General features: G+C 42.8%; 3 protein-coding genes across 3 annotated transcripts; all 3 read left to right on the top strand.

The window, feature by feature from the left end:
- Positions 1 to 1,744: 1,744 nt before the first annotated feature.
- Positions 1,745 to 6,700, top strand: LOC131082798 (osteocalcin-like). Its single transcript, XM_058022929.1, has 4 exons — positions 1,745 to 1,869; positions 2,354 to 2,389; positions 4,581 to 4,650; positions 5,899 to 6,700. The coding sequence occupies exons 1-4, from the start codon at positions 1,803 to 1,805 to the stop codon at positions 6,026 to 6,028; spliced, it is 303 nt and encodes a 100-aa protein (XP_057878912.1). The 5' UTR covers positions 1,745 to 1,802; the 3' UTR covers positions 6,029 to 6,700.
- Positions 6,701 to 9,593: 2,893 nt separating this feature from the next.
- Positions 9,594 to 11,879, top strand: ART4 (ADP-ribosyltransferase 4 (inactive) (Dombrock blood group)). The gene is made up of 3 exons (XM_058023507.1): positions 9,594 to 9,686; positions 10,212 to 10,929; positions 11,785 to 11,879. Exons 1-3 carry the CDS (start codon positions 9,594 to 9,596, stop codon positions 11,877 to 11,879), a joined length of 906 nt encoding a protein of 301 aa, XP_057879490.1.
- A 2,883-nt stretch (positions 11,880 to 14,762) lies between these two features.
- Positions 14,763 to 17,435, top strand: SMCO3 (single-pass membrane protein with coiled-coil domains 3). The gene is made up of 3 exons (XM_058023581.1): positions 14,763 to 14,822; positions 15,335 to 15,385; positions 16,741 to 17,435. The coding sequence occupies exon 3, from the start codon at positions 16,758 to 16,760 to the stop codon at positions 17,433 to 17,435; it is 678 nt and encodes a 225-aa protein (XP_057879564.1). The 5' UTR covers positions 14,763 to 14,822; positions 15,335 to 15,385; positions 16,741 to 16,757.
- Positions 17,436 to 18,816: the final 1,381 nt, after the last annotated feature.

The raw sequence follows: 18,816 nt of genomic DNA, 5'->3' as shown, positions 1-18,816 counted from the left end.
CAGTGATTCCAATCCCCAGTTAACCAGTATAAATAATGAATAACACCAGAGATTTCTGTGGGATTTCATTAGCATAGGCAACAACCAAACAGATTTAAGAGACTACATGCCGGTTAGAAAGCTTGGGAAAAGAATGGGAGGATAAATAAAGCTGTTTGGATTGCTAGAATTGTCCATTTATATATTTATATTATTTCAAGTATTCATCTGGAAGCATAACTTTCCTAGAATACCTATTATTTTTAGATGTTTATTTACTTTTTAGCTGTTGCTCTTTTGCTGGAATAATATATATACAAGACCTTTTGCTGGACATCATTAGTATATATATTCAGCTTTTCTGACTGTAGAAAAGTTAACAGGGACAAAAGTTAGGGTTTATTTTATTCCTGAAAATTCTCTAAGCTAAAAGACAGTGTTTCTAAGAATTGGAAAAATCCCTAATGGCTCTGATTTTCCTTGGAGCCTCCTAAACTTTACTTCTGTCGCCCTGCACAAGGATCTGAAGAGAACTGGATATGAAGTGGAGAAAGATTATATCTCTGCTACCAGAAAGAATGAGCACACTTGATTTAAAAAACCCACAAAACTACCCAAACTTGGTCACCTGATCTGTTCAGCCAGGAGGAGATCTCATTGCAGTGTTCAACATCCTCCTAAGGGGCACTGATAGCTCTCTGGTGATCAGTGACAGAACCCAAGGGAACAGCTGGGACTGTGTCAGGGGAGGTTTAGTTTGGATATCAAGAAAAGGTATTTCACATCCAGAGGGTGTTTGGGCACTGGAATAGTCTTCCCAGGGCAGTGGTCACAGCATCAGCCTGACAGAGCTCGTGAGGAATTTGAATAATGCTCTGAGGCACAGGGTGTGAGTCTTGGGTATCCTGTAAGGCCAGGAGCTAGAGTTGATGATCCTTGTGAGTCCCTTCCAACCCAGCATATTCTGTGATTCTGTGGTTCCCATGCTCTTTGTGGGATGTGGCTTTGGTAACTTGGGTGGTGAGTTTGGGGAGTGTGGGGTTATTGACACATAGCCCATGCAAGGCTCTTGTTGTACCAAGTAACTTTAGCACTTGGGTTCTGAAGAATAAAACACTTTTGGAGTCTAAACGTCTATTTGACTATTAGACAAGAGAAGCCAGGATAAAGCTTCTAAATTATGAAGATTTCCAGGAGAAAAATAGAAAGGTCTTCCCTCAAACTAACTTCCGAAGTTCCTAAAAGTATAAAAATCTCATCTCTACAAAGTGATTTGGTGTAACTGTGAAACTGTCGGAAAAACTACAGTGTTTGCCCTATGCAAACTGATTTACAGGTTTCTTTACCCTCAGGGTAATGAGTCAAGGTGGGGTGGAAGAAAAGGTCACCACTGTGTTCAGTCTCATTTGAGAAACTCCACATGAGAGAGCCCCATCACGTGAAAAGAATTGCTCTACTTCAGTGTGTGCTGGTCTCTCCTCTGGCTTTCCAGCATGACAGAATGACTTTCAAGTCTGTAAGAAAAATGATTTTTTAAAATCCAGTTGTTTTTCTTCAACAGCCCCATTCAAAACCTCAGATAACATCTTCTGGAAATGCCCCGAGCCATGAGATGGATGCCAAAATGACTGCCAGGACCCGGTATCTCCCAGCCCAAAGGACGGGCTTTGTTTTGGAGCGCACACACAGGAACGCAAGCCAGACCCCTGATCTCTCCAAGAAATCACAGGATATAAACTGCTGCCCAAAAGCAAGCCCCGGAGAACTTCAATAACCTCCAGGAAAGCTCTGAGGTTAGGGAGACTAGCACAGCCAAAGAAGACATGAGGAGTCTGCTGGCACTGCTGATCCTGACTCTGGCCCTGGCAGCACTCTGCTGTTGTGAGAAAGGTAAGGGGACATCTTCCCAGGAAGGCTCTCAGAGCTGCTGAACCCTGCAGCTTGCTGTCAGCCTCCCTCCAGCCAGGGAGAGGCACAGAGCTCTGGGGGAGGAGATCACCCCCAGTCATTGCACAGCTTCAGGTCTCTGCTGGAGAGTCATGGGTGACAGAGGGCTTGGCAACAGAGACCCCCATCTTCTGCTGGGCATCTTCTTCCACTGGTCAACACCCACTCACCCCCACCTCCGCTGCATGTTGAATTGCAGCAGGGAATTTGAACATTTTTAATATGTTTAAGATTTCAACTGGTTTATCATTTAATCTCTTTCTAAATGATGGGTGTTAATAAAATCATTTTGGGAGAAACAGAGCTTCTATGTAAGTGGGGGGAGCAGGATCAGTCAGTGGTGGGATTCAGTTACAGAGAAGGATGACTCAAAAGCATAGAAGGACTCACAAGCAGACTCCTTTCTGTCTGTCTGTCTGTCTTCCAGATCCCAAAGAACCCTCAGGATCTCTCAGTGCTGACAGTGAGTATACCATTCTGCCTGATGCTCAGCTTCATTCTCCTGCATCTGCCTTCTTTCTCCCCTTTGACAGGTTCAAGGGCTGAACAAGAACCATGCTGAGTCCCTCCCTAACTCTTCCCCTTTCACTCCCTAACTCTGCAGTCCCTGAGGGGCAGGAGCACGTGCAGCAAACAGACCCCCTCCCGTGTAAGCAGGTGACAGGAGGGCAGCCAGTGTCCCTGCAGCAGCAAGGCCAGCACTGCTCACCGTGTGCAGGTGGTTGGCAGAGCCTCCCTGCTCTGACCTGCCCTCAGAGACCTGCCCAGAGTGTCTGCTCATCCCCAGGCTGCTGTGAGAGCAGAGGCTGCCCACATCAATGGGTTGTGACATCCCTGCCAAACCCAGCAACAAGGAAACCCTGAAAGAGAGGGGCTTCCTTGGCTGCTCCTGAGTCCCTCCTGTCAGGTCACCTGGGATGCTGGGATTTGCACACCTTGGGTTGTTCACAACTTCTGCAGCAAGCTGATCCTGGCAGAAATCTGTATGGAAAATCCTTTTTGTTCTCTCATGTCTCTCCTTTCTCACACTTTAAAGGATAACATTGCTGCTGAGAAGCATGAAAGCTGGTATTTTTCCAGTGAGCCAATACAAACACAGATTGGGAAAGAGAAAAAAAAGATGTAAAGACTATTCAGGGAAAGGTGATCGTTTCTGACAATTCATTAACTGGCAGTTTCTGTGTAGTCAGTATTTTGATCCAGACTAAAGCTCAGTTTGCTTGAGATGGGGTACCTCTCACCTCCAAAGAGAAACACAGCCAAACACTCCATGATGATGAGGGAAGGGACAAACCCCACCCTCTCCCCACAGGCAGAGATCTGAGAATCTTTTTTTCCCCAGAGACAGCAACAATTTGGCAGTTTCCAGGCTGAAATGTGTATTGGTGTGCTGCTGCCTGTGCTGCTGCTGTGCCAGCACCTGTGCCCCCCTCTGCTGTTGTGGGACCATCCCATGGAGTGAGGCCGTGCTGCGCTGAGCCCTGGCTGGGGCTGGGAAGTGGCTGTGCCTGGTGTTTGTGGGGGTCCTTCACAGCACCATGGTGTTGGCACAATGACAAATCAAGGCAGCAAAGAAGAAATCTACAGACATAACGTGTTAGTGGAGAGCAGGGGCAAATACTCTCATGGCTGAAACATCTCTCATGTTCTCCAGGTTCTGAATGCTGGAATCTTTATACATCTTGGGTGAATTTCTCACTGGGTGATGTTTACTGTCACTATTTTATACTCTTCACCTTTCACAGAACTCTGTACATGTGAGCACTGGTATTTCTGTGTGCTGCCTGTTGCTCATGGCTCATTGGAGGTGCTTTAAGGTCTTCTGGTTGGTATCCCACATCATTCTCAGTCAGAGTCCAGACACAGAAAGGAAGCCAGGACTCTAAAATTAACCAGGCCAGGGAGAGAGGGTGCCATTCTCCTAATTTTGTTCTTATTCATATTTTATGCCTTCTGCACATTTGCTGCAGATGCAGATTATGGTGTGTGATAAGGAAGTGGAGTTTATGACAGAAAAAGCCCTTGCTTCATGGAGATGTGAAGGCTGCAGTGAGGAGGGAGCTTTGAGTGGACAGTGGGATGGGGAGAGATGAATGGACCACTAGGATGGTTTGTGGAAGTCATTTGCTTGTGAAGAAAGCAGATTCTGCTTTTCAGAGGTTGGACTGGTGTCATGGACATATTTTATGAAAAATCCTTTTAGTAGGATTTTTCTCCTGAGAAGCCGTGAGGCCTCAGAAATGAAATGTAAACAATGATTACCTGCTGCTGTGGAATGCAACAGGTGCATCTTTGATTGGTCTCATGTGGTTGTTTTTAATTAATGGCGAGTCATGGTCCAGCTGTCTTGGACTCTCTGGACAGTCACAAGATTTTATTATCATTCTTTTCCATTCTTTTTCCTTGCTAGGCTTCTGATGAATTCCTTTCTTCTATTCTTTACTGCAGTTTTAATATATAATTCTCTTTTAACATAATGTATATCATAAAATAATAAATCAGCCTTCTGAAATATGGAGTCAAGATTCTCATCTCTTCCCATGCTGGAGTTGCCTGCGAATTCAACATTTGGTGACCCTGAGTGAGGATCAGTTCCACAGACTGGTCTGCGTTTCAGTGCTGCATCTCTAACCTGACGTGCTCTCTCTTGGCAGGCATCAAGATCAAAAAAGAAGTTGCCAATGCCTTTGTGAAGAGGAAGAAGAGAGCCAGTCCTTATGAATGGTAACAGCCCAGGAGCTGGGCTGAGAGCTGGACTCTGGACCTGCTCTGAAGAGGGGGTGGGAAGGCCATAGGGCATGACAAGGCATTATTCTGTTGTACATCTATATTATTACCTTCATATGTTGAAGGAGAAAGGCTGTAGGAGACATTCAGTAATGGAAAAATGGTTCTTTTTTCATGAAAACCCATTTGAAGGCTCATAGCTGGACTCTAGTATTCCTCCCAGGGAGAAAGACAGCACTACTGTGCTAGCCATGGAGACAGTGGGATACAAGTTAGAAGCTGCTCCAACCTACAGGGTCATCAGAAGCAATTTTTAGGATAATGAAAATCACAGAGCCTTGGTCATTGCCTCTGGTTTCCCACAAAGGAACAGCTTTTCCCACAACAGCTTTGTTGCAGGAATAAGACTCGATCAGCTTGGCTGTTCTTTCTGAAGCTGTAGAACATATATTTGCTCGTGCCAAAAAGGATGCACAAAGATTTGGAGAATCCCAGCTATTTGAGAAATTTCAGGTAATGCAAGGAAGTTCTTCATACGTTTCATGGAAGAGGTTGTTAAGCTACTCTTTCCGATACAGAAATAAAGTAAAAATTCATGAGGTACTGGTGGAATTTCTGTGGTGGTGTATACAGTCTTCAGGAAAGATTAACCAAACATAGAAGAGGAATTGAGAATGACATTCAAAGTGTACAGCTGAGATTGTACACTTTGGATGTACAGTAAAAATATTTGGACTTTCTTAGCCTGGCAAAAAAGAAAAGAAAAAAACTATGTGAGATAATGCTCCTGTATACAACAGACGTGAGGATTGTTAGAGAGAACTGTTTAAGCTGAAGGAAAATAATGGCTAGTGGGCAAAAATAAAGGTAAGCAGGAAATAATAAAATAAATATATAATTAAATAAATAACAAAGGAAAAAATTTCCTGTGTAGGTGGGGAATGAAATTGAAGACAAAAAAACAAGCCAGATCCTTACAGCTTCTGTGGTATCATTTGCTGATAAAACCTCAAGAGCAATTGATTTAATTTGGGTTCAATCCCATATTTCCCAGCATTGATGAAGCAGCCTAACCCTGTGCAAGCAGATGTTTAACTCAGCATGACCAGTGCTCTGCTGGGTCTCCCTGGAGGATTGCAGGGAGCATTGCTCCAGAGGATCACTTCTTTCCTGTCAGTGTCAGGTGTATGAGCAGTGCCCAGTGCCTGGGCTGAAGCTGCAGAGTGGTGTCTGTGTCTCCTGCAGGTACCTGGAGTACTACAAAAGCCCGATGGAGCAGATGCACGAGCGCTGTGAGAACTACCCCCCCTGTGACTATCTCTCCGACCAAGTGGGGTTTGCCCTGGCCTACAACCGCTTCTTTGGCAGGTACTGACCGTGGGAAGGTCTCTGCTCCTTTGCTTGGAACACTCCGAACCCCGCAGGAGAAAGAAACTGTGCCTGGGAAGGAGAGAACGAAAGCATCTGGACTGGCATCTTCTGTTGTGTCCCCACTAGCTGGAACACCAAGGCTGGGATTATACCACTTGTTGAGCTTCCATTAACTTTCTTCCTTTCATCAATAAAGTCTCTCTTCAAACAACTTTTATCGTATTTTAAGCTTCACCAGAAGACCCTGTCTTATTTCCTTCCACCTGAATCCCTAGCACACAATATTTGGAAAATAGGGATTAATTTCAAGAAAACCACTGCATGCCTTAGAATCATCACTAGATCTCTTATCCTCTTCTGCAAAATACAGGAGGGTTATGGAAGAAGAATGTCACAGTGTGTGTAAATGTGATGGATCTGATCCTGGGATGCTCGCTGTGAAGAAAGAAGAACACCTGCCTCCTGTTCCAATTAGTGGGAAAGTTCAGTATTTTCATGTAATATAATCACATTAAATATGCATCACAGTAGGATCATTTGTAAAGATAGAAGTGTGCAAACACTCTTGCATAGTTACATAGATAGCAATCAGCTTCTGGTACACTCTTCTGATTACTCTGTTATAAAATTTGCTGTATAGCAACAATAAATAAATCCCAAAAAGTGTGTTTAAGGAGTCCTTTTAGATGACCCCAGCATTTGTGTACTGCTTTTCATGACTGTAAAAAAAGACTTTGAATTCTCTTGGTTTTTCTGGGTTTTTTTCAGAACAAAAGAAAAAAACAGCACACAAACCCTCTTCTTCTCTGTTGCTTTTGCATTTATGCTTGAAGTACCTAGACAGCTAAAAAATAAAAAAAAAAAAAAAAAGAAAAAAAAAAAAAAGAAAAGAGTGCTCTAAACATTATGAAATTTAAAAAAAAGAAAATTTGTTCAAGGATGGATTGAAATTGGAATTGGGGCAGTGTTTTGTTTATTCAAGACAATTGGTAGCCATATATATATATATATATATATATATATATATATATATATATATATATATATATATATAATGTACATGTGTTTTTATCCACATATTGTCTTCCCTCTGCACTACTTCATTCTGTCCTCTGGCATTAATATTATACCTTAGCAGCTTTCTGCATAACCTTCCTAATTTACTCTGTCAGCTTTCCTTCCCTGAGGGGTGGACAGCGGATCACACCTCCAAGGACAGGGACTGCGGATGCTCAGGAAACTGGCAGAGTCAAATCTCTGGTTACATGTGAGCTGGTGCAACCACCCTCAGCTGCTCACTGCAATAAATTCTGCTATGTCAAGCAGGCTGGTCTGCTGCTTCTTTCTGTTCCTCTGTACAACCTTTACCTGAGGTAAAAGAGATGCCTGGAAGACACGACCTGCTTTTGTGAAGCCTGCGGAGCAGGAACCCAGTGCGTGAGGCTTCCTTCTCCCCTCCCATGCCCCAGAGTGAATTAGAAATGATGACACTGAAATTTAGGTCAGAGGTTCAGCACTCTGTGACACTGAGGGAGAGGAGGGCCAGAAAAGCCTTGTCCTGCAGTAAGGACACAGGAGAAGTCTGCAGAGGTGGCTGCCAGTGTGAGCCTTGCTTGGCAAGCTGCTGTGGCTTGCACTGCTGACACTGATTTTGGCCAAAGAGAAGACAATAAATGTCTTCTCTGCAGGTCTTGGTCCAATGCTCGTGACTGGTTCCTCTATTGACATAAACTAACGGGGCTTCACTGCTCACAGTAAAATCCTCCTCTGAACGCCATCTAGTAAAAATTAACAGAGTGCTTCATTGAAAATAGTGAAATTTTTGCTTGGAAAAATACCAGAGAGATTAGCAGCATCCTAATATCCAGTGTACTAATAGAATAGGGGTATTTTGATTGTTGTATGCTTTTGTTAGCACAAAAAGTTTCCTGTCTCTATTTGCATCTTTCTGTTAGTTTTATATTTTTTCTCTCCCTTTCAGTAAATATTTTTTCAGGCAAAAAGAGTTACACCCGGAGGCCTCCATTATGTCATCTGCTCTGTGTCATCAGATCTCTTCATGGGCTGAAGTCATTATGACCTTTGGGGATCTGAGCACTCAGATCGCGTTACAAATTTACTGCTGAAATGGAGGAATTCGATTGTCGCTTGGTCAATGCAGCGCTAAGCACCGCCACAAATCCTCTGCTGCCATCTTTCGGCCTTTGTATTTGTTGTCGTTAATGATAACTTGCGTTTGGAAATAGAAATTCCTGTCCTCCTGATTCCCTTCATACGAAACATTCGCTTACAGGTCAGAGGGGAAAACCAGGGACATAATTTACAAACGGATTATACGCAGCTGAACTGACATTTTAGTAGGGGTGTTTATCATGCCTGCCAAGCTCCCAAGGGAGCCTGGCCCAGTTTAGCTCTGTTTTATCTCCACACAAACAGAGGTGGAGTTGCCTCTGAATAAATTCGTGAGCCCTCCTGTGAACTCACTTTTAGCAGTCAAACAACCACTTTGTGAAATACAGCCCAAGATAACAGAGACATTCCAGGATGGAGAAGTAGGTAGTCTGCATCCATCACTTCATGGCACTTCATGGCATCATCTCATGTCACCTGCAGCAACTGCTTTGAAAGGAGCCCAGTATGAGACCTTTATGTTGACCCCCACCCCATCTCAGCAATATTTTGTAGATGCTCTGTCCACAGACTCCAAGCAGCTTCACAAATCTCCCTTATCTCAGGGAATCACTCCATGTCTGGAGGTGCCTCCTTCACCCAAACTATCATTATCAGGCAATGGAAAATAGCCTTCACTTTTCTGTAGTCAGAACCAAAGCCTTGACAGTTCTTGGCCTTTTTTCCATACAGAAAAGTTATCAGAGGCCATGGGGCTCTGTGGGTGAATAACTCACTGCCAGCATTTGGAAGGGTGTCCAGAAAGCAGCTGCTAGAGAAAGGTTTGTCTCAGCACAGGATCTGCTTTCACACACTCATTTTGGCTGTGCCAGTGCAAACAGTCCAGCAAAGTGCCACTCTGCAGTGCTGTAGGAGGAGGATTGGCAGCACAGGAGTAGAAAGCAGGGGGTGATAAGGAGGAGGAGAGTTAGGTTATCACTGCTTCCAGATGGGATCCCAACCTACCTTGCACTTCTGTGTTGGCTTTATCAGAGTCAACTTCTTTAAAAGGGCTTTTAGACTCTTAACCAGGGAGCAGTCACCCTGGCACATCACTCCTCAGGAGAAGTGCCTTAGACTTCTCCAAGCCATGGTTTTCTTCCTTTTTGCAAGAACAACAGCAAATACCTTGGAATCAAAAGAACTGTCAAGGTGATGGACACTCATGCCAGCTGAAGTTGGTGCAACTAGACACTTCCTTATGGATTTTGGGCACATTTCTGCCAGTAAATTGTCTGCTTGGATTGATTAATGACTTCTGAATTGCAGTGAGAATTTGGCAAATGATCTCTGGTTGAAGAACAGCCACGAAAAACTGAGTGAAAATTACAAATTGCAGAATTTTCCAGTTCAAAGAAAAACAGAAAGAAATAGGTGCAAATTACCTTTCCTTAAAAAAAATGTTCTTTACAGTGTCTTGGGTGGACTCTGGGAAGCTGGTGACACTGGGCAGCCTCCTGTTGCTGATCTTCTCACAAATATTGATAAAAGAGGTAAATATTGCTCTTTATTTGAAATAATGAAATTGCTTATACCACAGAAATATTTTTTTTTCCATTTGAAACGTGTTCTTTAAGGAGTTTTGGGTTCAACTTAAACTTTTCTGCTTTCAGTTCCTCTGTTCCATTTCTTACCTTTCTTAATTTGTTTTAGTTACTTGGTTGGAATTTTCCTCTTGTTTGCAGCCAGATGATTTCATGGAGTGTTTGTGAGTAGACCTCATGGAATCTTTCCTCTCATTTTCCAGCCTGTCTATATTGACAATGCTCCTGGGAGATTCTAACGTAGCACATCCATATCAAATAAGAACTCTGTCATCCTGACCTGTGGTGGGGTATAGACAACAACCTGAGGTTGCTCAGGAGGGTTTTGCTAAAGATTTGTTACCTGCCTTGCTTGCTCAGCCAATAATGACAGAGGGGCAAGGAAAGGATAGAGAAAAACTTGGCTTGCATCCACAAACATAAACAAGAAATTGTCACTTCTCATGCTTATCTTCATTTGCTTTTGTGTTGCAGGCCGTATCCCCTATCCCGATGGATATGGCTCTGCAATCCTTTGACGACCAGTATCTGGGGTGCAGGGAGGAGATGATGGAAGAACTGGAGCAAGGAGACTATTTCCAAAAGGAAATAGCTGCTAACAAGGACTACCTGTGTCTCTGGAAGAAGGCTCAGGAGGCTTTGCTGAAGAGTCCTGCAGGTCTGCTGAGGGAAATGCGTGACAGCCATGCCACAGCTCTGATGGCTTACTCCATGAACTCCTCCCTGCACTCCCAGCTGAACTGGGCCACATCCACAGCAGGAATCTCTCCAGAGCACTACAGACACAACTTCAGCTTTAAATACTTTCACTTCTACCTAACAACTGCTATCCAGATATTGAAGGAATGGCAGAGCAGCATGGGGAAACATAAGTGCTACCAGGTGCACAGGGGTGTAAAGGATTTATTTATCGAGGCCAAGGAAGGCAGCAGGGTGCGATTTGGCCGTTTCACTTCTACCTCCCACCTCAGGAGTGAAGCTCAGAAGTTTGGGAATGAAACTTTGTTCACAGTGACCACTTGCCTGGGAGCAGCTATGCAAGGCTTTTCCTACCACACATCTGAGAAGGAAGTCCTCATTCCCCCTTATGAGATATTTCTTGTCAAAAGCTTTCTTCAAACCCAGCAGGGTAACCGGCTGCATCTGCATTCTGTGGGGAACTACAGCAAGTACCAGTGCCAGCTGGTGGAAGGTATTGTACAGAGGCTCCCATGCAAGGGGGCACAGGACAGGCTGCTCTCCACTGCCCCAGGCAGCCCTCACCAGCTGCACCCACATGGGGCCACACTCAAGGCCAAACCTGTAGCTCACCTGCTGTGTTTGCCTATGAGATCCACAAGACCCAGCTTTTACCCTGTTTCAGTTTGCTGTGAAACCTGGGACAGCCCCACAGCTCACTAAAGATGAATCAACAGCAGGTCTCAAGGCTCTTTGCAGCCCCCATTTATCCCAAGTGTCACTGCAAGGATGTTGTAGACTCATGGCTTTGGGTCCCCAGCATTGTTATTGCAAGAGTGGATGAGATTTGCTTGAACCAAGTAATCTATGCTGGTGTCTTGCAATGCTGCTACACTTCACGTTTCAGGACTGTTCTAGGCTTTGGTCCACTACTACTCTGGCAAGCTAACACTTCCACGCTTATCTCTGGCAAGCTGAGAGAAGTGTAAACAAAGCTACTGTCATTTTAGCAGTGACCTCTCTCCTAGCAGGGAGAAAAGGTATCCTTTGACAAAGAACACACTGAGTTTCCTGGTTATAGAGAGAGCTCAATGCTGGAATACCTCATGGGGCCTATTTCACATCCCTGCCTTTCTGTGAGTCTACCACCAGTCCAGGACTCTTGCTTTTGTCTCTTTGTTCAGCAGTATGTCAATGCGATCTTTGAGCTCAAACTATCATTTAGGAATGAGGGTTTGTGCCTCCAAAGCCAAACTAAGAGATAGAGTTGAGAAAAAGGCCTTTGTGGGCAGAGGTTGTGTTAGCAAAACCAAAAAGCTTTAGGCAGTGAATAGAGGTCTGAATGACTGCTCTCTTTATTTTCTTTCAGCTTCAAGAAGCAAGAACAGTGGTTATACTGCACTCGCCTCTGCCATTCTCCCAAGTGTGCTTGGAGTTTCCCTGTGCTTGGCCCACAGTCTCTGATTCTCTGGCTGCATCCAGATATGTGCCCGTGAACAGTAGGCAAGAAGCCTCTGGAGTTCCTGCTGCTACAGAAGGTTCAATCTTCCCTCTGCTTTCAGCTGAAACTCTGCACCTGAGACTGGAACATTCAGCCTGGTTCATCAAAACAGACATTCCCTGTACCATTCAGGTAGGAGGAAGGTTATCTATGGCCTTTCTGAAGACTAGATCAGGGATAACCTTCACTGAAGACAGCTTTGTCCTGAGGCATTCAGGAAAGACACACAGGGACTTTGGACTCCTTACAGATCTCTTAATAGCTTTATTTTTAGTGAGAAAGAGTCAGTCTGTGGGATGTGGAAGGCACCATGGCAGCAAATTTAAGTGGGTAACTGGGCAGCTGTGCACATCTCCTTTGGGAGCAGGGAAAGATGGTGCCAAGATGTGCATTGAGGAGTTGGATTATTGTGCTGGCTGAAGAGACAGAGAAGTGCATTAAGTTGTGCAGATTCTGGCAGACCCTGAACAGCCTTTCTTTGCCACTCTTAAAAAAAAGATGAACAAACATTTCTGGAATGATGTCTGACTCTCAAAAGCAAACAGAGGAAATCCAGAAGGTGTTATTACAGGGGAATTACAGAGGAATAAAGGTGGATATATTTTTGCTAGATTGTGACATTTCTGAAATCAATTTTCCAAACTGCTAGCCCAGCTGACCCATTCTTCCCCAAGACATTAGCTGGAAGAAAACATAGACAAAGTTCTTGACAGCCTTTGCTGGGACCTTACCAAGCAGCCAGAAAAATATGGCGTAAACAGCTGGAAATATTCTTTCCCTGATGGCTGCAGGAAGTATGACTTTGACTTGCATTCTCCAAAGTAAGGGAAGTGCTGTAAATTAATTATTCTTAATTGTGATGGTTTTTGGTAATTTTGTGCAAGTCCTAGAAAACAACTACTTTGCATCATCCTCAGAACTATAATCCTTCAGTCTGTAAATACTGGTGGGTCTACACAGAACTGAACAGTCATTTCTGGGTGGGGGGAATAGACACAACAAAGTCAAACTCATAACATCTACGTTCAAGGGACAAAGCAATTGAAGACTGAGTAATGACATGTTTTGTCATGTTACAGTTCCCTTAAAATTATTTCTATTAGTCAGATAATACACTGACTAGATGGTGCAAGCATCCCTTGGTAGGTGGAAGCCCAAAACATTCTCCTTGCTTGGGTGCCCATCATGATACCATTTTGACTGCTAAGAAAGTTATGTCCTTCTGCTTGCACCTCTGAGTTCTCACAAGGCCAACCAGAGATACACTCCTGGGATAGTGTGCAGCTCAGAGACTGCTCCTGATGTTGCCTTTGCTTGTGCCAGAGCCCTGTCAAGCTGGGCTGGTTGCAGCAATTTCATCAGCTATTGCTGTGGTTAGATGTGCAGCCAGCAGTGTTCAAGCAATTGCAACTTCCTGTCCCACTGTACACTTTCAAAACCTTATTTTCAGAACTCAGTTCAACCATCTGCCTTTTCCTCCATTTCTTTCCTATGGCAAAAGGGGTCTGAAATTGCATGAAATGGTAAAATTTATTTTAGCCTTCACTGCTTTTCAGAGCTGAGTCTGGGCCTCCACAACACTTCTACTCTCATGGCATCAGAGACCTGGCAAATTGCAGCAAGAAAGGATGACTGACACCCCAGATCAAGTATTTTCCTCCAACTTAATAGGCCTGCAATAATAGCTATTAATCCTCCCAAAAGATCCAGAGTAAAGCAGGAACAAAACTGTCTTCATATTGTTCAAATTATTTTCTGTCTTGTTCCAAACTATGAGGGCTCTAAAAGAAAAGAATTTGTATCCACTGCAAACCCAGAAGACCTGAAATCAGTTTCCAGAATGTGACCCACAGGCAGCTGCCAGCCTGATCAATTCAATTCACTTCAATACTGCACGAAGTATTTCAGGACTACATGGCATTCTCAGTGGAAAATACTCAGCAGTCACAACTAATTGACATTTCCAGAACTATAGCAGTTAAATCATTTAGTGTTCTCTTGCAGCTTATGTTCTCATGCCCACAGCTCTGACAAGAGAGTTTGGCACTCTGACTGTGTTCATTAGAGTTGAATACAGCAGCTCAGCTTTCAGATGAAAACACGTTAGCGATTGCAAAGTGCACATTTTATGCTTCACCTTGTATTTTCATCTGAGAACTCAGCCATCCTCTAGAGTGGAAGCAGTGTTCCTAGTGAGACCCTTGTGGGCTGCAGGTCCACTTTTCCAAGGACAAGAGCATGAAAGATGTCTAGCTTGGTTGAAGGCATACGTGCAAGCTTATCTTACTGGAACAGACAAAGCCTATTTCCACTCTCTGTGGTGTCTATTTTTCAGTTTATGTGGGACCATTCAATTTTTCTTCTGTAATTTGCAGGTGTACAGAAGCAGTCGTTGCAAATATTCATTATTTCAAGGCATAGGTGCAAGCATTAATGTTTATATTTATAAACAATAGAAACCAGTAAAAAACATAATCTTGTATCTATTTGAATTAGAAGTGCTGTCCTACACCTTTTATGTTCTGAGGACAGCAAGTAACACCATCCCCTTTCAGCTGTAGCTGCCCGTGATGGCACCTCTGCAGCAGGCAGGAGGGATTTGTGCTGTACCCATTCTCTCCAGGAACAGAAGGCCTTTGGATGATCTAGTAATTGGGAACTAGCATTGAGTAAACTGAATTCTCTTAAAATTGGAAGGAAGGGAAGAGGAGGAAGAAAATGAGATGAATCTGGGTAAACATCACACAATAGAATTAATGACAGGCAGGCACAGGATGCAGCTGAAGCCCAGCCTCTGGATCCCTAACTCATCACATGCTGCTGGAAAACACCAGGCGAGCAGAGGGGAAAGAGGCTGAAGTTACTCTCCCATACACATTTCAACAGGAGCATTCAGACCAAATCAGGTAGGCAGTGTAAATGTTTAATTAGAAAAGTTTCTGTGGTAAATCTCCACAGAGAAATCACTGGAGAAATAGAAATACAGAAATATATGTGGCCTGCCTAATTCTAAAAGGAAAATATAAAAGCTAATGGAAGTGCTAATGTGAAGAGTAAGAAGTAATTTTAACATTAGGAGATATAAAATCTAGAGCAGCTGTAAGAAGCTGAAATAATCATATGTAATGAACAGATTCTAAAAGTCTTCTCCACACCTGTCTAGTATGTAAAATGTCTGTTGAAGTATTATTCCTTCTGAAAAAATTTGTCTTCTCAGTTTTTACCAATAAGGGAAAACAAATGACCTTACAACAAAACAGCACTGGAGTGGAAAGGTTTTAGTATCACATTGAGTCAGAAAGCAAGCCAGCAACATCCCTGAGGCAGGATTGATATGAAATCATAGCCTGCATTATCATGGCTTTATGTTTCCAGAAAATCCCAAACCTTTACTGTATATGTATTTGGCTCCCTACAGCTTGTATAAGAAGATGTGTTAAGCAGTTTATTCTCTTGGCAGAGATTCAAGGTAAGTGGCTGAAAGAAATATACAGTACTGTGCAAAATAGTGGGGGAGAAAAACTCTTTTCAGACTGGCTTGTGTTTCAACACTGAGATTAAAAGTTGGCAGGGGATTGTGGAATTCATTCTGGTTTTCTACAGTGACCTTGTGGGGGAGGGTGTGTTTAGTAAAATACAGCTGGGTCAGTGTCAGATGATTTGCAGCTAACAGATAGTGCAAGAACTACAAAGGACCAAAATGACACAAAGGTATCTTTTCAAGAAGAAAAATCTGGGTAGTCCCCTACACATAACTATTTGTAGCTCTAACTGTGATATGTAGGCACTAACAACAAGAAGAGAAACATAGAAAAAATGCAAAGCACTGCACAAAAGTGGCCCAGATTTGCAATAAGAGGGCTGAGACCATGAAAAGTACCAACAAAGAAATGAGTCATCCTACTCATTCATAGTTTTCCCCTGTAGCAAAGATGTTTGCATTTAAGATGAAATAATGTTAAAGCATTTTCACTTTGCAGCTGGTGAAAGGTTAAAGGAAGTGACAGTGTTGATTGCAGAATCTTAGTGATGAGGAATTACTCCATGATCACTGTTAACTCAGTCTCTTTGGACTCTATGTTGGCAAGCAGTTTATGAATAAATAAATATCAGGGCAGGAAATACAGTGAGAGATATATGTAAGGTGATATAGTTTAGGATGGGGTTATTATAGACAATTTTACTATTCATTATGAATTCAGAGGATAAGCTTCTTAGTATAAGCACAGAAGGCTTATATAGTATCGTTTTCTCTTGAATGTTAGAAGAAAAAGGCTATACTGGCATAAAATACCTTTTATTGTGGCACAAACCACATCCACCAATCATCAGGTTTGCTGAAAAATTGAACGCCACTAAATGGATAAAATAGGCTACAAATAAAATGCATACAAAATGGTGCCTGGAACAACCCTTTAATCTTTAGGCCACATCTTTAATTTTGCTGATTAGATGAGATTGTTTCATTTTTGAACGAGTGAACTAGTTCAGCTTCTACCATCTTCAGTTTCCAAGGCTAACTTTTGACTTCAATCTTCAGTTGCCAATGGCTCACATCTATTTTACCAATCTGCCCATTACATATTTGTTAGCTATTTTTGTTGCTCTGAGCATACCCAATGTCTTACAAGGTGCTTTTCCAATCACTTGGCAAAGATCCAGAACAAGAATTAAGATTTCTACATTTACAAACTATGCCTTGGGATTTGGCCTGCTCAGTATGAAAAGAACCAGTGGGGCAGAGACAAAGCAGATTTCACTGCTCTTTAAGGGTTATGGTTATGGGTGTTAAACAGAGTAAGAAATGTCTTTTCTCTCTTGAAGTAGCCTATTTCTGAAGAATGGCATTGAGTGACCTCCTTTACCCAGATAATCCCAAGAGAAAGCAAGAACTGATCCATCTGCATCAGGAATTGCTTGACTGTATGTCCACAAATTTCCATGCAACAAACGAGCTGGTTGGAGTGCTGAATGAGCACCTGGGCTGCACCATTACCCCCATTGAGATGAGAGAGAGCAGTACAGTCAAGGAAAACTGTGAGAACATCATTCAAGTGATGAGTGAGATTCAGCACCAGGTGCAGAAGATTGACAGTGACATGAAGGACAAGCTCGAGCCAGTGCTGTACCAGAAGCTATATGATATCAAAGAGCCCGAGCTGGAGAAAATTGCAATAGCCCAGAGAGTTTTTTCCATAATTTTTGGAGAAGCAACTTCAACAGCTGCAATGGTAGCTATCAAACTTCTTGGCTCCAATCATTTAACTCTCACTGTGAGCAAGCTCATCAGTGTCCTTGCGCAGATTGGGGCCTCTGTTCTTGGGGGAGTTAGCATCACCATCATTGGGCTGGGCCTGGAGATGATTCTCCACGCCATCCTGGGAGCTGTGGAGAGGAGCCAGCTGCTGACAGCTGTGAGGAGCTATGAGAAGCACCTGGCTGAGTTTAAAGCAGCCTCAGAAAAGTACCAGCGTGCCATACATGAAGTGACTTCTTTGGTGAGACAGCAAGTTCAGTAAATGAAGGTGGAGTTCTCTCTCCTGCTGTCACAGCAGCTGCAGCAGCTTATGCCTGCAGAAACCTTTTTGATTCATTATGACAAATGAACTACTGATGGCTTTTTATTTTCTTTTTTGTGGCAGCAGAACAAGAAAAGTGACAGTTCAGGAAATACATTAAGAGAAAACTGGTTTACAGGTGTTTTGGGGGGCAGTGTTTCAAATACTTTGCACCTTTCCTTAAGCTTATTTTCTGGGAACCACTGTAGGTAACCTTGAACTGTAATTCATACTGGAGACAATAATACAGACTGCTGGACTGGTAGTGGTGAGAAGGTGTGTTTCTGTATCAAAGATGACAACACAAAGGGAGAAAACAATTTCAAGAAGGCAAAGCATGTGGAGGCTTTATGAAGACATCTGTGGTTGCTAAACCCTTACTGTGGTTTAGTGCTTAATCTGATAGACTGAATTCAATTACAAGAACTAGCTGAAGCATATTTAACTGCTATTTTCTGCCTTCCTAAGGAGCCAGCAAGAGATCTTCTTTAAATAAACTCTAATCCCAGTAGATTGGCAGGTAAGAGAAGCCTGGGCCTACATGCAAACAGACACAACCTTGCTCCACCACTGAAAGAAACCAGCTGCTGCATTCTGGGTGTACCTGGCCATGAATAACCTCTTGTGCTTGTGATGCTCTGCTCCTGCCAACTCACGTATAAAAATTTCTGTGCAAAGTTGCTCTTTTGTTGATTGGAGTGGGATTATACACATGTACAAGTGCCTGTAGGATTGCAGCCCTATTAAACTAAAGTTATTTTCAAGTCTTTACCTGATCCCACCAATGTGGGACTGCCAAGAATATGCTCAGATTCTGCATTTCACAATATGCTACCAACTGTCCTTATTTTTTAGATTTTAAAACCAAAGCTGGGAGCAAGAACATTATTTGTAGTGTCTTGCTGTGATTTGCTGTGAATTGTTTTTTCTTGATCTTAGAAAAAAAGGTAATTTAAGAATTAATAAAAATGTACATGAGTATTGGAAGACTTCTCTTTTCTGTACTTGCTTTGTTTTGTTTGAGGTTTTTTTTAATCTCAAAACCAATCTTAAACCAAATAATAAATAAGTATTAGAAGTTTCATTATACAAGCAATTATTTTTTTTTTAATCCATGATAGACCAATCTAGGAGGGTTGTGCATAGCTTCCTTTTTTTAGTACCCACTTCCCCCATACTAAAATCATATCCAAATTCATACATGTTTGCTAATATTCAATATTAGCAATCTTAATTTATTAATAAGTAGATAATCCCTATGAAATAAAGAAATGAGCAAGATTCACAACCCTTCCATTCTGGGGTTTGGGGGGGGGGGGTATTTGTTTGTTTGGTTTTTATT

The sequence above is a fragment of the Melospiza georgiana genome, chromosome 4, assembly GCF_028018845.1.
Source record: "Melospiza georgiana isolate bMelGeo1 chromosome 4, bMelGeo1.pri, whole genome shotgun sequence".
NCBI lineage: Eukaryota > Metazoa > Chordata > Aves > Passeriformes > Passerellidae > Melospiza > Melospiza georgiana.
This window is presented reverse-complemented; position numbering and strand designations above follow the sequence as displayed.